Genomic DNA, 18,926 nt, shown 5'->3' with positions numbered 1-18,926 from the left:
CTGGGTTGGGTTAGGAGAGTAAGGGAGGGAGGAGAGCCCCAGTACCTGGGCAGAGAAAATCTCCTGATCATAACACTCAGGTGGTGGAGAGCAGTCACCTGGGAGGGAGAGAAGAAAAACTCACACGCATGCGCAGAGTTTCCTGCGGGTCCTGTGCTGTCCCAGCCCACAATTCACTGGTTGTACTCTGCAGATGTGGCCTCTGGCCCCACCTCCTCTTCCAGCTGTGGTTCTGCTCTTGTTGAAACTCCAGGACTCTCCCTCCCCAGAAACAGGGAACCTGATCCCTGACTCACAGAGAAGGAAAGAAAGTGCAGGTTCAGTAACAGAGAGGAGGAAATGGGCAGAGATTCGAGACATCAGGCACCAGCAGTTCTGTAGCTACCAGAGGATCTGGGTGAAACCAGAATCTGGCTGAGAGCAGAGATCCGCCCAGTGAATAATCTAGAAGCCTCCGCCCCAGGAAAGTGCACAATTGCTCAATGTTCCCTCAGGTCCTTCCTTGTCCCCAAGCTTCCAGAGCCCCCTCATCCCAAGGGTTCTGGTGGGAATGCAGGTCATATGCTGCAGGAGTGTATAGGCTACGTGGATCAGTCATTCACCAACACCCTACCTTCCTGGTCCACTTTTACATGGTCACCAAGAGCACAGATGTAGGCAAAAAAGTATCAAGGAATCTTCCAGAAGGCAGCTGGCTATGCCGAATTCCTAGGTCTGACCTTGTAGCCAACTTGCCCATCTTCTCCCCTGCTCCCATGCCTCCCCTGTCTATTAAGTGCATATAGCCACAGCAGCAGGAAGCCAGCCGGGTCACCCCTGTACAAGGCCTCGTGGCAGCCAGTACCTACCACACACACAGCCACAATCCTTCCCATTTACTTATCCCACTTATTTATGGGATAAAGAAGCACAGGGCATGTTTCTGGGGCCTTAGCTGCAGCATTTAGCACAAACTACTGATACTTAGACACACAATGTAGACATTCTCTCAAGGGGTGTCTGAAACTACTGCAAGATGGGTATGAATCTTCTCCCAGACCAACATTCATACCAAGAGTCCCTGTGTCTACAATCCTCTTTACATATCCCATATGCTTTCATTGCTTGGACCTGCCTACTCACATAGGGGAAACTTACTTGTCCTCACAGTTACATGCTGAGGTGAATGTCTGTGTTGTCCAAGAGCAGCAAGAGGGAGAAAGAGAAGGTTGTGAAAGGCACTGCTCTCTGGTTCCAGGTCTGAACAGAACCTGCTGAATTCCTCATCACCAGTCACTCCCCAACCTTCCATCCCTCAGCCTGACAGTTCTCCCCTGAGCTTGTCTTTGAGACTTTTTCTCAGCCTGACTTCTTCAAAGACTCTCCAAGATTAGAATGGAGACTCAAAACCCCTCGTCCCCTCCAAGAACCATCCTGGGTTGTCCTGAGGACTTCCCCATCTCAGGAGCACAACTTCTGGTTCTGTCTCTTTGTCAGTGCTTGGACATAGAAGGGCAAGCTTAGAAAAAGTGCAGAACCACAGAGACTGGCCCACATCCAAAAGAACAAAAGCAACCAGTGCTGGAGAGGATGTGGCGAGAAAGGGAACCCTCCTTCACTGCTGGTGGGAATGCCTGACTGGTTCAGCCCTTTTGGAAAACAGTATGTACGATTCTCAAAAAATTAGATTTTGAGCTCCCATTTGACCCAGCAATACCACTCCTGGGAATATATCCCAGAGAGGCAAAAAAGTATAGTCGAAGTGACATCTGCACCTGTTTGTTCATTGCAGCACTCTTTACAATAGCCAGAATCTGGAAAAAACCTGAGTGCCCGAGAACAGATGACTGGTTAAAGAAACTTTGGTACATTTACACAATGGAGTACTATGTAGCTGTTAGAAAAGATGAAGTCATGAAATTTACATACAAATGGTACTACATGGAAAGTGTCATGTTAAGTGAAATGAGTCAGAAAGAGCGGGATGGACACAGAAAGATTGCATTCATCTGGGGAACATAAAGTAACATAATGGGAGACTAACACTGAGGAGTGACCGAGATTAGCACCAGGAATTTTGCTCCATGACTTGGAGTCCAGCCACACATGCTAGGGGAAAAGGAAGCTCAGATAGAGAAGGGAGCACCAAATAAAGAGTGTTTGGAGGATCCTCCCAGGATAAGAGAAGCATGCTGAAAGTAGACTGTAGACCAAACATGATTGCCACTCAATGCTTCTCTTGCAAACCACAGAACCCAAAAGGAGAGAGAGAGAACAAAAGGGAATGACGTGCCACAGAGGCAGGGTGTGATGGGGGGAATGGGGGGTCGGAGGGATGCTGGGACCTGTGGTGGTGGAGGATGGGCACTGGTGGAGGGATGGGTACTTGATCATTGTATAACTGAAACCCAAGCACAAAAATTTGTAAATCTATAACTGTACCTCGTGGTGTTTCACTAATAAAAAAATTATTTTTAAATTTTAAAAAATTTAAAAAAACAAACAAAAGAAAAGAAAAAGAAAAAGTGCAGAGAGATGGGAGTATGGAGAAAAGCAGCAGGAACATGGTTTGCTTCCATGGTGTTTCAGCGTAAGCAGTGCTTCTTGCAAGTGGTCCTGGGAACCAAGGATTGGCTCTGTGCAAGTGTCCTATGCTCCAGCCTATAGATAAAAAAAAATTGAATCACAGTGAGGTACACAGTTAGAACTTATGAGGGATTCTGGGAACCAGGGGATTGCCAAGGGTTGGCTGTGGACAGGGCAAATGCACTACCCTCTGTACCATTGCTCCGGCCCATAAACTTAAAAAAAAATTAAATCACAGTCCTTATCTCCTGGAAAGGAGCATAACATGACGCTCGCCATAACCATGCTGCCAGTCCCTATGCCAGGCTGTTTCACTCAAGGCATCCTGGAGGGGGGTGGGTGAGACCCCTCTCCGCCCCGAGAGATCCAGCTCTGACAGATGAAAACCTCCAGAACTCAACTGCCGCCAACTCACGACCACTTTCCACATGCTTGGGCGGAGCCTCACTGACGACTGAACCCATTACTGGACCATGCGGCTGCATTTGTGGCCGCGTGTCACTTCATATCATACACCCTACCCATACTCCAAGAGTACTGCACCACATTTGATGGAATTCAAAGTAGGAGGCAACCAATCATAGAGGAAAATATTTTTTTACAGATAAATATATAAAAGCACACAAGGCTCAACTTCTAACAACGTTAGTGATCTCTTATAAAAGGGCTTAGTGTAATACAACAATCTTCACCCTCTTTCCTCTAAGAATACATTTTCGTAGCATTTTCAGTAGTTTTTCATAACAAACAATAAAAAACATATTATTTCAGTTCTGCTTTAGGGCAGGGACTGGGATTCGGGATGGAAACACCCGAAATACAGTGATGAGAAGGTATAATCGTGGTGGGATTGATGTTTCAGTATTAAATGTAAAGAAATATTGTGAACTACTTTATAAAATAATAAAATCATTTAAAAAATTAAATCACAGTGAGATACACAGTTACAAAGTTGTTCATGATTGGGTTTTAGTCATATAATATTCCAACAACCATCTTTTCACCAGTCTACATTTCTCACCATCAATATCCTCAGTTCCCTCTTGTCACCTACCCCACCTCCTGTCTCTCTGCCAAACCCATAGATTTTTTTGAAAAATAAAAATTACTTTTCTTTTAAAATGTGTTCATAAATAATGGGATTTTGATGTTATTTTAAATGAATTTATAGTTATTTTAAATGCTTTAAATTTCTAACTGTGTCTGGCATATCGAATACTCTCGGTAGCTTGCTGGGCTCTCGGCAAGCTACCGAGAGTATTCGATATGCCAGACACAGTAACAACAAAGTCTCCAATGGAGACGTTACTAGGCCCGCTCGAGCAAATCGACGATCAACGGGAGGGCCTTTACCTTTACCTTTAAATTTCTAACATGGGAAACATTTTAAGTTCTAACTCACAGACGCAAACAGTCTATTTTACAGCTTAAAAGGGCATTGAGAGCAAAAATGTTGAGACCCAGAGCAAAGAAATGCCACTGGCTGTGCTGAGGAAAGGTGTCCACAATGGGGCAGCAGTGTTCCCTTAAAAATCCCAGAGCTGTCTCCTGGACAGGAAGCTACCTCCGTCTCCACCCATGACACCCTCCCACTCCCCTTGGTCTCGCTATGCACATTCTCTTGTGCTGGAAACATCTTAATTAAAGGAAATGAAAATATTCTAAGCATAGGTTCCATCAAAATCAAGTCAGGCATATATTATTGTTTCAAATGTTTATCAGATAGCTCTCTTATCTAAAGTTCTCATCTGGGGAGGAGTGAGCAAGAAGCCTTCTCTCAAGGAGTTACTCATCCAGAGAGAGTCAGACACAAAGGTTGTGATTGGAATGCAAACCTGGCCCTGGCTGGGAAGCCCTGGGTGCTTCCTGGGCTCTCTCTGGCGTAGAGGGAGTTGGTAGCTGGGGGATAAGGAGACATATGCCAGAATGTTCTGGAAGGATCTGGAATCTTAGGGACATAATGAAGATAGAAAAGGAGAGAAGTCCAGTCCTGGCCTGACTGGCTCTGACTTAGCCGGTTGAAATATACAGGCGAGGAGAAGGCCTGGAACCCAGATGTCAGGGAATGCCACACTGAGCTGTAGGTTTTTCCCAGAAAGGCAGAGGGTAAGGAAGTGACAGGAGAGGTGATCTTAGACCTGCTGTGGGCTGAGGGACCTGCCATGGGCCCAGGGACCAGCCCTGAACAGCGGAGTCTGAACAATGCAGCGGGTGCAGGAGTGGGCTGCTATCACAGGATGCACCTCCCTGAGGCCTCTGGGTGGCCACAGAAGGCAAGAGTGTAGTAAGGCAGCTGTGGGCTGTGCCCAGCGGGTGGAACAATGGTCTAAAGTTACCTGTGCCTGTTGCCTGTCTTGACCGGGTCATTCTGCTTCTCAGACACACAGGGTGAGCCTGGGGGTGAGGCAGGGGAGGTGGGGGAAGTGACATAGGTGGGACAGGACATGTCAAGTGCTCCGTGGCAAGAGACTGATTTCAGAAACCTCCATGGAAGAGCACCCAGCGATATGATGACATAGGCAAGGGCTGTGTCCAGGAGAAAGGGTTGCAGGGAAGGAGAGACAGCAGGCTGGGCACAGGGGCCTCCGCCTCCCTGCAGGCAGATGCCTCACTGCATCAATGGGGGTGGGGGTGGGGCAGAAGGGAAAGGCATCACCATGGCCTTGGTCACTGTGGAACCAGAAAGAGCCCAATGGGAGCCATGACTTCAGTGCTGTCTGATCCAACTTTCTCACTCAAAGAGGGAAAATCTGGCACGTAAATGATTCCCCAGAGCCACCCTGAAGTTTGCAAACCTCACACTAAGGCCTGGGTGTCAGGCCCTGCAGCAAACCCTCAGGGTCGCTTAGGATGATGCAGAGTGGGAGGACCACTGAGAGTCTGTTACTGCATCTGAGCTCAGACCTGGCAGCAAAGAAATAGCTCAATGTAGGAGGGCCAGGAAGGTACAGACACAGCCATTCCTGGGGCCTGGCCTTGGGGAAGGAGGAAACCAGGGGGTCCTGTTGCAGGTGCCTCCATCTTCTTGTGGGTTTGTTTGTGACTTTATAACACGGCAGAGGAAAAATCCAGGACCACTATCCAGAACCAGGAAAATTGTCCCTGATTTTGACCCAGAGCTCTGGATCTCCCCAAGAAGTCCCCTCTGCCTCCCCCATTCCCACCTCTGGTCTAGGCAAATAGTCTGGAGTCTGGTGGGATTTGGGTGCTTATTGTTGGGGTGCAGAATAGCCTGTCCGGCTCAGACCTCACAGTCCAGCCCTGGCCTTACTAGCTCTGGCTTAGCTGGGACTCAAGGACCCCCGCATGGCCTTCTGAGTCAAAGGAAGAAATTGTACATATGGGGCTGCCCCAGTGCTGGCTTCTCTCTGCCCTGATACCATAAGGTAACAGCCAGTAGCCAAGTGCTCATGTCGCACTGTGCATTTTTTCCTTCAGTGCCCTCCTGCACACAACAGTTCTCAGAGCATTGGTGTCACAATTTCTGTGTGCCTGCAAGCTTGGGACTGAGATTCTGGGTGCAGAGCACTTGGTCCCCCATTACTGATTTCCCCTCCCCCCCAACTGATGTGTATGGTCTCTGTCTGTGACTTAAGTTTTGTATTTAACTTATTTTACCTATATCGAAAGCGAGGCACAGTTCCATCAAATAAATCATGCAAGATCACACAGTCAGTCTAAACTCCATGGTATTTATTTATTATTTTTTTGAGGTTCCAAGAACTGCACTGGGATCTCACTGATACTACACCACTTCTTAGCTATGTCCTGGCCAGTCTGAACTCTTGTTGTTGATTTGGACCAGTGCTCAGGGATCATTCCTAGTCGGGCTTGGAGGACCATATGGGGTGCTGGGGATGAAACCCAGCTGTCTGTGGGATGGAACCAGCACCCTACTTGGTGTACTAGTAGGTGTACATGGCCAATGTACTAGTGCTCCAGCCTCCAGTCCGAATTCTTAATGACCCGATGATAGGACAGTGGCTCACGTGTCTGGATTCCAGGGAGCAGAAATTATGTTCAATGAATGGGGTTGTCAATGCTACCTTGTCATCTGGATTGTCTCTCGTTCTTTGTAACCCACCTTGCTGGGCAGAGGTCAAAGGTGCCCGTTCTATCAGCCTTATTTTAGGGAATCATCACAGACAGCTAAAGGAATTAATTTGCATAATAGAACTGGACATTTACGGGGCCTGGAAGATCACATAGTGGTTAGGTATCTTGCTTAGTGTGCATCTGACCCAGGAACCTTGTGGCCTCTGGAGAATCGTCCACTTTGTCCACAGTTCCAGAGCACCAAGAATCATCAGGAGTTGCCTCTGAGCTCCACTTGTGACATGCCCTCCAAAATATAAGAAAAATAATCTTTCAGGTTCCAAGCAAAACAAAAACAAAAACAGAAACAAAAAGAAACTGTCTCTCTGTCTGCTCTTCTGAGTTTGTTTCCAGACTGCACTGGTGGAGGGACAGGTGTTTGATCACTGTGCGATTGTAACCCAAACATGAAAGCTTGTAACTACCTCATGGTGATTCAATAAAATTTAAAAAAAAAGAATTTGGAAAAAATAAAATGTGATCTGTAGCACTGTCCTCCCATTGTTCATTGATTTGCTCAAGCAGGCGCCAGTAACATCTCCATTGTTTAAAAAAAAAAAAAGACATGCCACAGGCTGTGCTGAGTAAGGTTGTCCACAAGGGGGCAGAGACGCTCCCTTAAAAATCCCAGATTCGGCGCTTCTCGGCTCCTTGACTAAGAGGAAGGTTGTCCACAAGGGGGCAGAGGCGCTCCCTTAAAAACATCCCAGAACTCCCTAGCAGGAAACCTCCACACCTTGTCTGCCCATTTCTAACGTCCACATTTCCTTTTGTCACTTTTGTGCTCATTCTCCTGTGCTACAAACATCTTAATTACAGGAAATAAAAATATTCTAAGCATAAGTTCCATCAAAATCAAGACAGGCTAATATTTTTGTTGCAAACATTTATCAGACAGTTCTCCTATCAAAAGTTCCCACCTGGAGAAGAGTATCCAAAAAGCCCTCTCTCGGATAGACATAGAAAGATTACATTCATCTGGGGGATATAAAATAACAAAATATGAGATTAATACCCAAGTATAGCTGAGAACAACACCAGGAGGATTACTCCATAGCTTAGAGGCCAGCCGGGTATTCTAGGGGAAAGCACAGTTCAGATAGAGAAGGGAGCACCAAATAAAGGATGTTTGGAGGATCCTCCCAGGAGGGGAGATGCAGGTTGAAAGTAGACTATGGACTGAACATGTTTGCCACTCAATGCCTCTTTTGCTGACCACAACACCCAAAAGGAGAGAGAGAACAGGGGGGAATGCCCTGCCACAGTGGTCGGGGGGGCGCGGAGGGTCTGGGGGGGAGGGATATTATCCATGGTGGTGGAAAATGGGCACTGGTGGAGGGATGGGTATTTGATCATTGTATAAACGAAACCCAAGCACAAAAATTTGTAAATCTACAACTGTACCTCATGGTGTTTCACTAATAAAAAAAAAAAAGCCCTCTCTCAAGGGGAATGCCCTGCCACAGAGGCAGGGTGGGATGGGGGGGGGGGCGGGGGGTGAGAGGGATACTGGCATCAGTGGTAGTGGAGAATGGGCACTGGTGGAGGGATGAGTATTCGATCATTGTATAACTGAAACCCAAGCACAAAAATTTGTAAATCTACAACTGTACCTCATGGCGTTTCACTAACAAAAATCTGGAAAAAAAAAACCTCCAAATAAAATCTGTTTTTACTTCAAAAAAAAAAAAGCTCTCTCTCAAGGAATTACTCATCCGAGAGAGACAGATACAAAGGTCGTGATTGGAACGCAAATCTGGGTACTTCCTGGGCTCCCTCGGGGGCAGAGGAAACTGGCAGCTGGTGGATATGGAGATGGATGCCGGGAAATTCATGGGGGCTGCCCCGTTGCAGGCTCCTGTCTGATCTGACATCATATGGGCATAGCCCGTGATTCACAGAGTCACCGTCACAGAGCAGCACTTGTGTCTCATTGCTCATTTCCTCCCTGTGTGGGCTGGAGCGATAGCACAGCCCCTCTCCGAGAGCCCAGCAAGCTACATAGAGTATCCAACCCCATGGCAAAGCCTGGCAAGCTACTCTTGATGTATTTGATTAGCCAAAAACAGTAACAACAAGTCTCACAATGGAGAAGTTACTAGTACCCGCTGGAGCAAATCAATGAACAACTTGGAGGACAGTGCTACAGTGTAACAGTGGCAGCAGTCACTCAGCCAGCATTCATCAGAGCCCTGAGCCAGCTTCTTGCTCCATCCTGTGCAGTGTTCCTACAGGTGGGGGGATGCCCAGCAGGATGACAGTCAAGATCCTGGAGGCAGAATCGAGGTTACACCCTGGCTGTCCACACCTGGGCACTGTCAAACACACACCAAGCCTCGCTGCTCATCCTCTTAGATTTACTTGAAATGACCCGAACAACTAAATGATAGGGAATTGTCACACAAAAACTCTGATTACCTGGATTGTCAGCTAATTCAGCCCACTCTTCCCTTCTCCTACCTGGCAGCCAGAGCCTACAGCTTTGTCCCTGACCAGGCTTCTTTATATGTTCTCATTTGCCATAGTCTCCACCTGTCTCCCGTGTCCCTAACCCTGATGAAACCACTTCAGCGGACACAGGCTCCCCTGCAGGTGGGGATGCCACTTTTTAACCCACATGCCCGAGTTCCAGGGTGCAGAAGATTTGGAACCCCTATTTACCAAACTCTTCAATTTACTTGTAACTGTCTCAGCGTGCAAGTCTGCTAACCTACTTTAATTAATTTAACCTACTTTACTAAAGTGATTAATTAATGCAATGACTCCCAGAAAGGGGGAGTAAATTATCACAGGGCTGATCTCAAATCTTCGTGTGCAGTGTGCTGGGGGCAAGGCAGCAGAGGGCGCTGTGGGTACACAAACGGAGCTGGCACTTCCATTGCCTAAAACTGAGGCTGAGGGCCTGCAGAGCACAGGTGCAGGGCATCCTCTGCTTGCCCTTATCTGCATCTGGCAGCTGGTGATTCCAAGCAGCGGAGGGAACACCTGGTGAGGGAAGTTTCTGGCCATGTCCTCCTGGGCTATGTCTGGCACGCACCGTCACTCACTGGGAAAGAGTTTGCTCATTGATTTGAGCATGTGTTCTGCCTTCACATGCCTTTGTCCCTGGTATGGTACTGAGCGCCTTCCTTAACACCGGATGTCTAAAATGTGATTAGGGAAATGAGTTGGGGGTGACATGACCCCATTAATGATGACGCATGCACCAAGTCACTCTGCCATGGAGCATTACCACCTAAACACAGTAGGTGCTGAGCTGACACTGTGTGTGAGTGAGATGATAGAGAATGATCACATGCCTTCTTTACTCTTCCAGCTTGATGTGCAGTCTCTCTACCTGCAAACCTGGTTTTGTTATCAACCTTTTTCACTAATACAGAAAGTAAGGTGCAGGGAGGTTAAATAAATTGCATAAGGTCCCCAGATGGTCTAAGCTATTTTTATTTTTTTGGTGCTGGGGATCAAACCTTATAATTCTGGCATGTGCGGAAAGTGCTGTACCACTGAGCTACATCCCTGGACTTCTGTCCTAAGGTTGTTTTGTTTGTTTGTTTTGGAGTCACACCTGGTGGTGCTCAGGGCTTACTCCTGGCGGTGCTCAGGGAATTATATGGGGTGGCGAGAGGGAGTCACTCCTGGCGGTGCAGGGGACTACAAAGGGTGACATGGATCAAACCCAGGTTAACCATGTCCAAGACAAGCTCCTTATCTGCTATACTATCTCCCTGGACCCAGGCTTGAACCTTTCTTCTTTTTAAATTGAATCACTGTGAGATAGACCATTACAAAACTGTTCCTGTTTGGTATTCAGTCATACAATGTTCCAACACCCATCCCTCCAGCAGTGTACATTTACCACTACCAATGTTCCAGTTTCCCTACCAAATGCTAGGCCACCTCTCTACCATTTTCTCCTCCCTCCTCTCCCCCTGCAGTCTGCCTCTGTGGCAGGCACTTTTTCTCTTTCTCTCGCCTTTTGTGCATTATGGTTTGCATTATGGTGTGCACTGGGATAACCTGCCCCCCGTCAATGTACCCCGGATTATTAACCCAGGTCTGAAGTTTTAACCAGTTTCACAATTGATATTTTCAGTTCCAAGCTGTGGGTCACTTGGGAGCTGGAGGGGATCTGAGAGGGACTGTCATGAATCAGGAGAGACTGGGCACTAAGGGAAGCTCAGGGAGAGACTGGGCCACAGGACTGTGGGGGTGGAAGAGAAACATCCTCCTTGAAGGAGAGGAGAGGTCACGGTAAGGTGACCACCATAGGACTTCATTTGGGGCTTCTGGGCCAAGGAGCAGGAGCCCGCAGGGACATCACACGGCTTGTTCTCGAAGGTGAGGGTGTCTCCTGGGCTGGTCCTGGGCTCTGTGCTAGAGGACATGTGAGCAAGAGTCAGGGCTGCCTGACATCAAGTATCCTTGAAAGTAAAGCATGCAAATAAGCTGAAAGCAGAGGAGGAAGGGCTGGAGCAAATGTGGGAAGGAAGAGAGGAATTCCAAATGAGAAAGCAGAGTAGGCTTCCTGGAGACGCTGGTATCTGACAGAGGCAGGAGGTTGCTAGGGTACTCCTGGGGTAAGTGCACCAAAAACACAATTTGGGGGATACACGGATTGGGTCTAGCTTTGGGGAGCCACTCCCAGGATTCTATGTGCTGTGTTCAGGGGTCTTCCTGGGGGGTGAGGGAGTGAGGCAGCACAGGTCTCTCCACAGAGAGCTTCAGGAAAGAGTTTCCTCTAGCCTGCAAGAGCTGTGGCTCAGGAGGTGGCGGGGAGTGGGAGAAGCCGGGTCCCTGCAGACATGTGCTTCCGAGGACCTCACGCCTCTCAGAGTCAGGCACATAGTCACTCCCTGAGCCTCACTGCTCACAGGCACCACAGGGGTGATCTCCTGGGAGGGTCCCTCTCACCTGGACTCACACCCTAAGCCCAGGAGGCTCTGGCCATCGCTGCCACCAACAGACCTGACACATCATCTGGGCATCAGGGTCCTCAGGTCCCGCTCCAGGGGTGTCCCCACCCTCTTCCCCCACCCTCAAAGGCAGGGTCAGAGGCTCCGGGTGGGGAGCAGGAAGTGGACCTGTCTAGGAGGGCAGGTAGAGGGAGAAGGAAAGGGAACTAACCTACCAGCTTCCTCAAGAACTAGCTGCAGGGCCTGAGCTGGGAATTTCATAAAAGAGACAGAAGTGCTCTGTGAACACTTCCTGTCCCACTCCCGCCTGCTTCCTGGCAGCGCCAGCCCAGCTCCCGTTGCCACACTGCTTTCTGTGAGGCAATATTCAGATGGGCTGTCTATAAATGCTGGGCTCGCAGCACCATGGCCATCCCCCTGCGTGGCTCCTTGGTTTGGGTAAGTGAGCTGCTACCTTGCCCAGGCTGGAGCCGGTCTGTGGCTCTGTCTTCTCACCCTGACTTTCCTCCCCCAACAAGACTTCCTTTCAGGCCTCATCTGGACTGACCCACGCACTCCACTTCCCACCTCAGCTCCTGCTGGAGTTTCCCATCTCAAGCATTCTTTTGCCTGTTGTCACGCTCCAAATACTTCAAAAACTGTTTCTGACTTGGGTGTGGTGCAGCAGGCATTGGTTTTTTATTCCCCACCTCCCCTGCTTGGTAGCTGGCATCCCTGAGAAGGGGCCGTGGCAGTGTGAGGGTCTTTCCTTGTGCCAGGAGACTGATCCCAGCTTCTCTGCTGCTCAGACAGGTGCACAGAGACAGCAGTCGGCATGGCGTCGCGGATCGAGACCAGCATAGAGACCATCATCAACACCTTCCATCAGTACTCCACCAGGCTGAAGCACCCGGACACCCTGAATTACGCTGAATTCAAGGACCTGATCAAAAAGGAGCTGCCGAACTTCCTCAAGGTAAGGCACAGCTCCATACACAGAGCTGGACGTGCAGTTTGGTCTGCTTGAGGAGGGGCTGCAGCATGCAATGGTCAAGGAGAAGATTCTAGACCCTCCAACCTAGCCCTGAGGGTCCCACCCAACCTGGCATGTCTGTCATGGAAAATGCAGGAGAGAGGAAAGGATGGGGATGGGTGGTGAGCCAGGCAGCTAAAGCTTGAGTAGGGTGAAGGGGGGTGGTCCCTTCTACCCCTCCTGGGTCTTCCAGCCCCTCACGGCTGCCCTGGCTTCCTAGGTCCCCTCCTCCAAGATTCTGTGGTCTCTAGTGCAGGCACACTACTTGGTCTTCTCTTGGGATCACTGCCACCCCGTGTTCCAAAGGGCCCCCCCCAAAGGCCGAGTGTCACTCTTCAGCAACCTCCGAGCAAGGGAGAGGCAGTGACAGGTTGCAGAGAAGGGCTCTGCTGGGAATTAGTATTTTCTCTCTTGAGCTCCTAAGCTTCATCACCTGTGAAAACATGATGCCCTTCCTAAGAGCTTTCCCCTCCCATATGCCTCCCGTCACCCAGGAAGACACGGCTCTTCCCTGTTCCTGCCGAGCACTCAGGGGGCAGGAATACTGCCCGCTCTTAATTGCATGACCTCGTGCAAGTCTCTGGCCTCGGTTCTTTTCTGTAAAGTGGAGAGAGCCAGAGCTCTGAGCTTCACTTAGAATCAAGCAGAAGGTGAGACGGGGACGAGGGACACACACTCAGTCCCTGCTGCAGACTGCACACGCAGTCAGGGGTCATTTCTATCTTTGAACCGAAGCTCAGAGGTCAGGGTTCTCATGCCTTTGCTGGCTGGGCTTTGGCTGCAGCACGTCCTGACTTCCTCTGTCCCTTGCCTGCAGCAAAAGAACAGGGATGAGGCCGCCCTCAAAGACATCATGGAGGACCTGGACACGAACGCAGACAAGCAGCTGAGCTTTGAGGAGTTCACCATGCTGGTGGCAAAGTTGGTCGTCGCCTCCCATGAGGAGATGCACAAGCACACCCCGAAAGGGCCTGGCCACAGCCATGGGCCAGGGCTTGGGGAGGGGCGTCCAGGCCATGGACGTGGCCATTGCCACTAATCAGGAACCACGGTCCTGCTCAACCGGGGCTCCAGGACCACCTGCCCTGTGCCTTAGTTGTGGGCTGGGGGTCGAGTGATGGGGGTCAAAATAAAGTCTCCTCCAAGTCAGTTCCCTGTGTCCTTCTTCTTCTCCTTCCCAGCCTGTCCCCTCTGGGGCCTGGACGTCCCTTGGCTGTCCCCTTCATTCAGAAACCACACAGCGAGAATCCATGGCTCCCTCCCTGTCCATGACCTGTCCTCTAACTCAGGGCTCGGCACCTTCCTTGAACCTGTCATATCAGCCCTTGTCACCATATTATGCAAGCAGGGGGGATTCCTTCTCCTGGGTGTGCCCAGCCTTCTCTTTCTCAGTCTAATCTTAATCCTTTAGAGGATCTAGAAGAGAAAACAGACAGGGAATGTGGGAGGAGGCACAGGGTTTGGACAGTGGGAACAAAGACAACTTGGGGGTTAAGTACTCACCAACTTCATCTGGGCCCATGAGAGGAGGGGTGAGTCTGAACAGACCTGGGGTACTCCCACGGGCCCTGGGGAAGGGGTGCATGTGGGCAAAGCTGGGAGCGCAGCCCAGGCCCCACCGACTGCAGGGTGCGTGAGTCAGGTCGCTCTGCTGCAGGAGGGGGCAGCCCCCCTTCAGTTCAGAAGCTGAGGCTATACTGCAGAGGGTCCTGAAGAGGAAGAGTTTGAAGCTGAGCTTTGGGGGCCAAACTGAGCTTTCTGGGGGTTCTCAGATTCTTCCAGACCCCGGCACTGCTGCCAGGCTCTGCAGAACCCACTGTCCAGCGGCTTCCTAGGAACGTCTGCTCCCCACTCAGAGGGGTGTCTAGTGCCCCTTGCTTGTGACAGGCACACCATAGCGACTTCTGTGCATCTGTCCCTCCATCCAGTCTGAGAGTGTTGCCATCAAATCCCTTTCCAAGGTTATACCAGACTGAGGTCTTCTTCAAGCCGCAGCCCAGGGTAGATGCATTGCCAGTGCCCTGTATTTCCAGCAGACAAAAGGATCTGTCTTCGTGGGGTTTTGGAAGAGCGGGGGAAAGAGCTATAACCTCTTCCCCTGGTTGTTAATGAAGAAAATGAGATACAGAGTGAAAAGAGACTAATTTTAGGTCTTGCAGTGGTAGAGTTGATCAAGATTGTTCAGGGATCGTTGTCTGACTGAAATCTAATAATGAACAGCTTTGTAATGCTCTATCTCACAGTGATTCAATAAAAATTTAAAAAAACAAAAATTATAAAGAAAAAAAATGCACCTTACTGTGGGTCATAGCCAGTAAAAGAAAAAAAAAAGACTGTTTAGGGATGAAGCACTGCCTCCTGCCATTGACAGACGTCTGCTCCTTGCCGAGCACAGAGTATGAAGAAGGAAGCAGGTGTTTGCATGTGCTCCCCATGACTCCAGACCTACTGTACCTAACCTTGCGGACCCCAGAGCTAAGGGCCTACAGTGGCACAGGGATTTGGGGAATCTCAGGTAAGGGAGTGAAGTTGTTTCCAGCTCCAAGCTGAGAAGCTTCTGGTGCAAAGTTCAAACACTCCAGTACTTCCCTGCCTGCCTTGTGGGCCTAAGAGTCCAAGATGCTCCACCCTCAGATTTGGGAGGGGTCAGCTCTCTAAATGCAACTTGGCACAGAGGAAGAAGAACCAGGGTGGGCATTGGGGGGTCTGAATTCTGACAAACATGCAGGTAATTTTAATTTTTTTCTCATTTAAAAAAATTGGCCTTGGCAGCGGCCAAGACTCTGAGACTATAAAAACCAGCTCCCGGAACCGCGCGGCCGCACTTGCGGCCATGCAATATCTTATTATGACATCTCATTCCTACTTTGACAAACTGGCAGGCTACCGAATGTAGCCTGCCCACACAGCAGAGTCTGGAAAACTCCCCGTGGCATACCCAATATGCCAAATACCAGTAACAATGATGGGTCTCATTCTCCTAAAGAGCCTTGAATATAACCTCAGGGCCAGGATGAAGGAGACGTTACTGGGGCCTGCTCGAGGCAATCGACGAATAACAGGATGATCTGTGATCTGTGATCTGAAAAAAATTGATTGAGGATCTGTAACTCACAATAATGTTAACAATAGTTTTCCATGCCTACCTTTCCGACACCAAACCCATCACTAGTGTACACTCCCTCCCACCCAGGTCCCCAATGCCCCTTCCTTTCAGCACTCACCCCCACCACCAACTTAGTTCTGTGCATCAGGTCTCTTGTGTTGTTTTTGGCCCTTTGTTACTACTTTGCTGTGTATCTTTCAGGCCCACATATGAGAGAGATTTTTATTTATCCATTTCCTTATGACTGACTTCACTCAGCACAACATCCTCTAGTTGCAACTATGTTGCAGCAAAGTGCATGATTTTGGTTTTTTTAGAGCTACTTAGTATCCCATTTGTGTACATGCCTCACTTATTGATCACTTTGGGTTGTTTCCATATCTTGGCTTTTGTGCTTAGTGCTGCAATAAAACTAAGTTTGCATATATTCTTTTAATTTAGTAGGGTGTTTTGACTTGCTTTTGGGATAGATGCCAAGAACTTCTATTACTGAGTTGTATGGGAGATCTCTCAAAAAACTCCTATTTTTTTGAGAGATCTATACATTGCTTTCCATAGAAGTTGAACAGTAGATATTCAACTTCCCATAGATGTCAACAGTGGGTGATTGTTCCTTTCTCATCACAACTCCACCAACACTTGCTATTTTCAGACTTCTGATATATGGTATTCCCACCGGTATGAGGTATTATATAAATGCTTTTTTGATTTACATTTTACTAATCATGAGTGATGAACACTTTGTTATATGCATAGTGGACATCTGTAGGCTTTCCTTGGGTAAGTGTTCATTTCCTCTTTGCATTTTTGGATGGGGCTGCTGGGTTTTTGTTGTTGCTGTTGTTGTTGATCTTTGCAAGTGTTTTATAGATCTTGAATATCAACCCTTTCTGATGCACTATGTGCAAATATTTTCTCCCACTCAGTAAGGCGTCTTTTTTAAATTATAGCTTGAGTTTCTTTTGTTGTGTGGAAGCTTTTTTAATTTGATGTAGCTCTCTTTATCCTTAGTTTATTTTTGTTTTTGTCATTGCTTCTGTTTCCTCTCATTGAAGTACCGCTATGGTCAATTTTTTGAGAGTTCTATCAATATTTACTTCATTATATTTTAAGGACTCTGGTCTAATCTTAAGGTTTTGGATCTAGTTTAAGTTCACATTTGTGAGGTAAGGTTCTGATTTCTGATTTCTTTTCTTTATTTTTTAAAAAAAATTTTATTAATGAAACACCATGAGGTACAGTTGTAGACTTACAAATTTTTGTGCTTGGGTTTTGATTATACAATGATCAAATACCCATCCCTCCACCAGTGCCCATTTTCCACCACCATGGATTCCAGTTTCCCTCCCACCCCCAGCTCCCCCATCCCACTCTGCCTCTGTGGTAGGGCATTCCCTTTTGTTCTCTCTCTCCTTTTGGGTTCTGTGGTTTGCAAGAGAGGCATTAAATGGCAATCATGTTCAGTCTATAGTCTACTTTCAATATGCATCTCCCATCCTGGGAGGATCCTCCAAACACCCTTTATTTAGTGCTCCCTTCTCTATCTGAGCTGCCTTTTCCCCTAGCATGCCCAGCTGGCCTCTAAACCATGGAGTAATCTTCCTGGTACTTATCTCGGCTATTCTGGGGTATTAATCTCCTATTTTGTTACTTTATGTCCACCAGATGAATGCAATCTTTTTATGTCTGTCCCTCTCTTTCTGACTCATTTCACTTTAGCATTATACTTTTCATGTAGTACCACTTGTATGTAAATTTCATGACTTCATCTTTTCTAACAGCTACATAGTACTCCATTGTGTAGCTGTACCAAAGTTTCTTTAACCAGTCATCTGTTCTCGGGGACTCAGGTTTTTTCCAGATTCTGGCTATTGTAAAGAGTGCTGCAATGAACAAACAAGTGCAGATGTCGCTTCAACTAAAGTTGCAGGCTATAAAATCAATACCCAAAAGTCCATGGCCTTCCTATACACAAACAGTGAGAGAGAAGAAAGTGACATGAAAAAAACAATCCCGTTCACAATTGTACCCCAGAAAATCAAGTACCTAGGAATCAGCTTAACTAAGGAAGTAAAGGACCTGTACAAAGAAAACTACAAAACGCTACTTCAGGAAATAAAAGAGGACATGAGAAAATGGAAAGATATCCCCTGCTCATGGGTTGGGAGAATTAACATTGTCAAAATGGCAATACTTCCCAAAGCATTGTACAAATTCAATCCCTATAAGGATACCCATGACATTCTTCAAAGAAATGGAGCAAACAATCCTGAAATTCATATGGAACAATAAGTCCCCACGAATAGCTAAAGCAATTCTTTTTTATTAAAAGTGTGTAGCTAGGGGCAGCGGGGCGCTCAGCTGCGGGGAGGCAGCAGGGCGGGCCAGTGTGTCCGTGGCCAGCACAGGCAGGTGGGCACCGGCCCGTGGCGGGGGAGGGGGGGGGAGCGAGCGTGCCAGGGGGACGCGCAGGACCGGGAGCATCGCGGCTCTCACATCGTGAGCTTTTCGTGTGTTGGGGCCAGTTAAGGTGTTCAGAGCTCTGTACACATTTGAACCCAGTACTTCAGATGAATTATGCTTCGAATAAGGTGATATTATCTACATTACTGACATGAGTGATACCAACTGGTGGAAAGGTACTTCCAAAGGCAGGACTGGAGTAATCCCAAGCAACTATGTGGCAGAGCAGGCAGAGTCTATTGACAATCCACTGCATGAAGCTGCAAAAAGAGGCAATTTGAGCTGGTTGAGAGAGTGTTTGAACAACCGAGTTGGGGTCAACGGCTTAGACAAAGCAGGGAGCACGGCCCTGTACTGGGCTAGCCTCAGGGGTCACAAAGATATAGCCGAAATACTGTTGACTCAACCAAACATTGAATTGAACCAGCAGAATAAGTTGGGAGAAACAGCTTTGAATGCACCTGCCTGGAAGGGCTATGTGGATATTGTCCAGTTGCTTCTGGAAAAAGGTGCTAGAATAGACTTAAGAAACAACGAGAAGAAGCTGGCTCTGGACATGGCCACTAACGCGGTCAGTGCATCTCTCCTGAAGAAGAAGCAGGGAGCAGATGCAGTTCGAACATTAAGCAATGCAGAGGACTATCTTGATGATGAAGACTCTGATTAATTCCCTGCCAGAGCATGGAGATCTCAAAATTCTGTTGCTTTTGCCTTTCCGAAGCTTGCCTTTGCGAGAAGAAAATAGTGTTGGTAAATTAAAAAAAAAAAAAAA

At 48.1% G+C, this 18,926-nt stretch overlaps 2 protein-coding genes across 2 annotated transcripts; both read left to right on the top strand.

Annotated features, from left to right (window-relative positions):
- The first annotated feature begins 11,954 nt into the window (after positions 1-11,954).
- S100A9 (S100 calcium binding protein A9) lies at positions 11,955-13,690 on the top strand. Its single transcript, XM_056123638.1, has 3 exons — positions 11,955-12,011; positions 12,362-12,528; positions 13,403-13,690. The coding sequence occupies exons 1-3, from the start codon at positions 11,960-11,962 to the stop codon at positions 13,622-13,624; spliced, it is 441 nt and encodes a 146-aa protein (XP_055979613.1). The 5' UTR covers positions 11,955-11,959; the 3' UTR covers positions 13,625-13,690.
- Positions 13,691-18,215: 4,525 nt separating this feature from the next.
- Positions 18,216-18,916, top strand: LOC130031856 (osteoclast-stimulating factor 1-like). Its single transcript, XM_056123385.1, has one exon. It carries the CDS (start codon positions 18,306-18,308, stop codon positions 18,819-18,821), a length of 516 nt encoding a protein of 171 aa, XP_055979360.1. The 5' UTR covers positions 18,216-18,305; the 3' UTR covers positions 18,822-18,916.
- Positions 18,917-18,926: the final 10 nt, after the last annotated feature.

Source organism: Sorex fumeus, unplaced genomic scaffold (genome assembly GCF_029834395.1).
Source record: "Sorex fumeus unplaced genomic scaffold, SorFum_2.1 ptg000047l, whole genome shotgun sequence".
Classification (NCBI taxonomy): domain Eukaryota; kingdom Metazoa; phylum Chordata; class Mammalia; order Eulipotyphla; family Soricidae; genus Sorex; species Sorex fumeus.
This window is presented reverse-complemented; position numbering and strand designations above follow the sequence as displayed.

What these genes read in the sequence shown, in the direction of transcription:
- S100A9 (XM_056123638.1), top strand. Translation starts at nt 11,960, where the DNA reads ATGCTGGGCTCGCAGCACCATGGCCATCCCCCTGCGTGGCTCCTTGGT. An exon ending in TGCGTGGCTCCTTGGTTTGG is followed by an intron (nt 12,012 to 12,361) that starts GTAAGTGAGCTG and finishes TCTGCTGCTCAG; the next exon opens with ACAGGTGCACAGAGACAGCA. An exon ending in AGCTGCCGAACTTCCTCAAG is followed by an intron (nt 12,529 to 13,402) that starts GTAAGGCACAGC and finishes CCTTGCCTGCAG; the next exon opens with CAAAAGAACAGGGATGAGGC.
- LOC130031856 (XM_056123385.1), top strand. Translation starts at nt 18,306, where the DNA reads ATGAGTGATACCAACTGGTGGAAAGGTACTTCCAAAGGCAGGACTGGA.